Source organism: Papaver somniferum, chromosome 10 (genome assembly GCF_003573695.1).
Source record: "Papaver somniferum cultivar HN1 chromosome 10, ASM357369v1, whole genome shotgun sequence".
NCBI classification, from domain to species: Eukaryota; Viridiplantae; Streptophyta; class Magnoliopsida; order Ranunculales; family Papaveraceae; genus Papaver; species Papaver somniferum.
Window position 1 is genome coordinate 2,803,388 of NC_039367.1, and position 2,572 is coordinate 2,805,959.

General features: G+C 32.0%; 1 protein-coding gene across 1 annotated transcript; it reads right to left on the reverse strand.

Moving 5' to 3' along the window:
* Nucleotides 1-316: 316 nt before the first annotated feature.
* On the reverse strand, nt 317-2,302 carry LOC113319470 (NAC domain-containing protein 100-like). The gene is made up of 4 exons (XM_026567719.1): nt 2,159-2,302; nt 1,727-1,947; nt 1,339-1,616; nt 317-1,225 (listed from the first exon to the last, which is right to left on the reverse strand). The coding sequence occupies exons 2-4, from the start codon at nt 1,920-1,922 to the stop codon at nt 575-577; spliced, it is 1,125 nt and encodes a 374-aa protein (XP_026423504.1). The 5' UTR covers nt 1,923-1,947; nt 2,159-2,302; the 3' UTR covers nt 317-574.
* Nucleotides 2,303-2,572: the final 270 nt, after the last annotated feature.

Consider the following 2,572-nt stretch of genomic DNA (forward strand, 5'->3'; position numbering starts at 1 on the left):
TATGTAAAATGACCCCTCCACATATCACCACACACTCTTCATGTGATGTTATTGATCACATTCTACCCTACAAAACCTATTCATCAAAATATCAATACAAACGATACAAAACTAAATAATGTGATTTTTATTTTGTTTAATAACAAATCAAAAATACAAAATATATCAGGAACATAAACGTAATAAGAAACCACATACTTGTAAAAGTACAAGATAGAAATCAGTACGCGAACTTAAATCACCAAAATCAATCTAATATGTCATTTTGTTGAATGAAAACCAAATCCTTGATTAACCAGAGATACCAAAATTTTAGTTACGGTTAGAAAGCCCTATAATAATTTATAAAATTTTGTACTAGTTATAAACAAATCAAAGAAAAAAATTATAATAATTACATATGGTTGTATTTCTTTTGTATTCAAAGAGTTATACACATACTCCATCAAATTTTTTAGACAAATAATATATATTTTTTTTCTATTTACTGTTTACTCCAAATTCTTCTTCTGCTTCTGCTTCTAATAATGTTTTGCTTCTTTAATTAATCCAGCTTTATCTTGATTGAGCACAATCAGTAATAAAATAAACAGTCAAGATCAACAGGACCAGCAGCAGCCGAAGTAGATGATGGACCATGATGATTTGAAGATATTTCATGATTAGTATTATTGTTCAGATCAGCAGTACTAGTACTTAATCCTGTTTCTTGTGACATACTAATCATCTGATCTCTTTCTGCTTTGAAATTCTGCTGCTGCTGTTGCTGTTTGGTTGATGATCCATGATGATGGGTTTCTAACAAAACCCTTAAAATGTTCGATTGATGATCTTGATGAACTAAACCAGAACTTACTGGGTACTGAAAATTCGTCAAATTCTGAGTTGAAGGATCGTAGAATGGGTTTTTGGAGAAAACCATTGAAGGGTTAACAGAAAGATTAGGAGTAGTAGAAGAATACTGAATAATTCCATCATTATCATCATCATCATCCTGGTTTTTCTGAGCAGCCTCCGCCATTGAATTGGAGAAGCAGGTCACGTGGTTAAGTATTGAGTCATGAAATCTGTTGCTGTTTTTTTCATTGAATGGTGATGAATCCATTAATGGTGGTAAATACGAAGTACCTAATTCTTCTCCTCCACCATATCTACTTAACCCTGTAACAATCGTCTTCTTCCCTCCTGAACTTTTCTGAAACACCCTGCAAATCACCCATTCATTCTGCAACAATAACAAAAAAAATCAATCGGAAAAAAATAACAGAGCATTAAAAAAACAGAGCAAATCAAAATTACAGAATTCTGAAGAAGAAAAGGCAAGAAACTTGGGTTTACCTTGGCAGTTTTGGGGAGATTGTAGAGAGATAATTTCCCTTCTAACCTGTATTCATGCATGACCCAGTTAGTTTTTTCTCCTTTTGGAGCTCTTCCTTTATAAAAGACGAGCGTTTTTTTCATTCCAACTAAGGTTTTTCCTCTGTATATTTCTTTATCTTTTCCTGTTGCTTTCCAATAACCAGCTTCTGTAGCTCTGTTTGTTCTTAAACCAGTTGGATATTTTCTATCTCTCACACAGAAAAAATACCATTCTTTTTCTCCCATTTTAGCTCTCCCTGAAGAACAAAAAAAAAACAGAGCAAATTTAACAAACTTTGAGAATTCAATTAAACGTAACTAAGAATTGAACCATGAAATTGTTTGAATTCAGAAAAAAAAAACTTACAAGGAAGATCCCAAGGCTCGCACTTGTTTAAATCAACTTCACCAATCGCTCTGGCATTGAAATTAGTATCAAGAACTTTATGAGAAAGATAGTGAGTAATTAGTTCTTCATCAGTCGGATGAAATCGAAAACCAGGTGGTAAATCCATTTGTTGATCATCTCCTAATTTGTTAATCACTGATACGCTTGCTGCCATCTTTATAATTAATCGAAAATCAAACCTGAAAAAAATCAATCAATCAAAATAATTATGGGTTTTCAGTACTTGAACATAAAACAGAGGTCAATGAAATGAAGAAAAGTCTTGAAAATTTGAAGAGAATTTTTTTCTTTATAAAAAGAAAAACCCATGAAAAGATTGAAGTGATTGATTGAAAAAACTAACAAAAGATATGATTGACATGGAAAAGATTGAAGTGATGGAAGAAATACCATGAACTCTTTTTTTCTTTTCTTCTTCTTTAACAGAGAGAGCGAGAGAGATGTTGTTGTTGTTAAGAAAGAAAAAAAAAGGAAATGGTGTGAGGAACAGAAGTCCCTAAATACTGGTTTGGAGAAGATGATGACGAAAATGATGAGGGAAGAAACGTGGATTTTAAAGAACCCAGCAGGTAGGTAGTTTTATTACTTGATGAATTTTACTACTTTCTTATACGGACGGAGTAGTATTTTTTTCCAAATACAGTGCACCTCATGGTCTAAATACACATCAATTTTCAATGAATAAACTGAATACGGAGTATATACGTACCATTTATTATCATCACTAATTACACTGACAAGAGAAAATTAAATTAAAAATGCAGTCACTTGACCGTAATGAGATTTGCATTATAAATCTGTTTT

What these genes read in the sequence shown, in the direction of transcription:
- LOC113319470 (XM_026567719.1), bottom strand. Translation starts at nt 1,922, where the DNA reads ATGGCAGCAAGCGTATCAGTGATTAACAAATTAGGAGATGATCAACAA. An exon ending in CGAGCCTTGGGATCTTCCTT is followed by an intron (nt 1,617 to 1,726) that starts GTAAGTTTTTTT and finishes TTTGTTCTTCAG; the next exon opens with GGAGAGCTAAAATGGGAGAA. An exon ending in ATCTCCCCAAAACTGCCAAG is followed by an intron (nt 1,226 to 1,338) that starts GTAAACCCAAGT and finishes TTATTGTTGCAG; the next exon opens with AATGAATGGGTGATTTGCAG.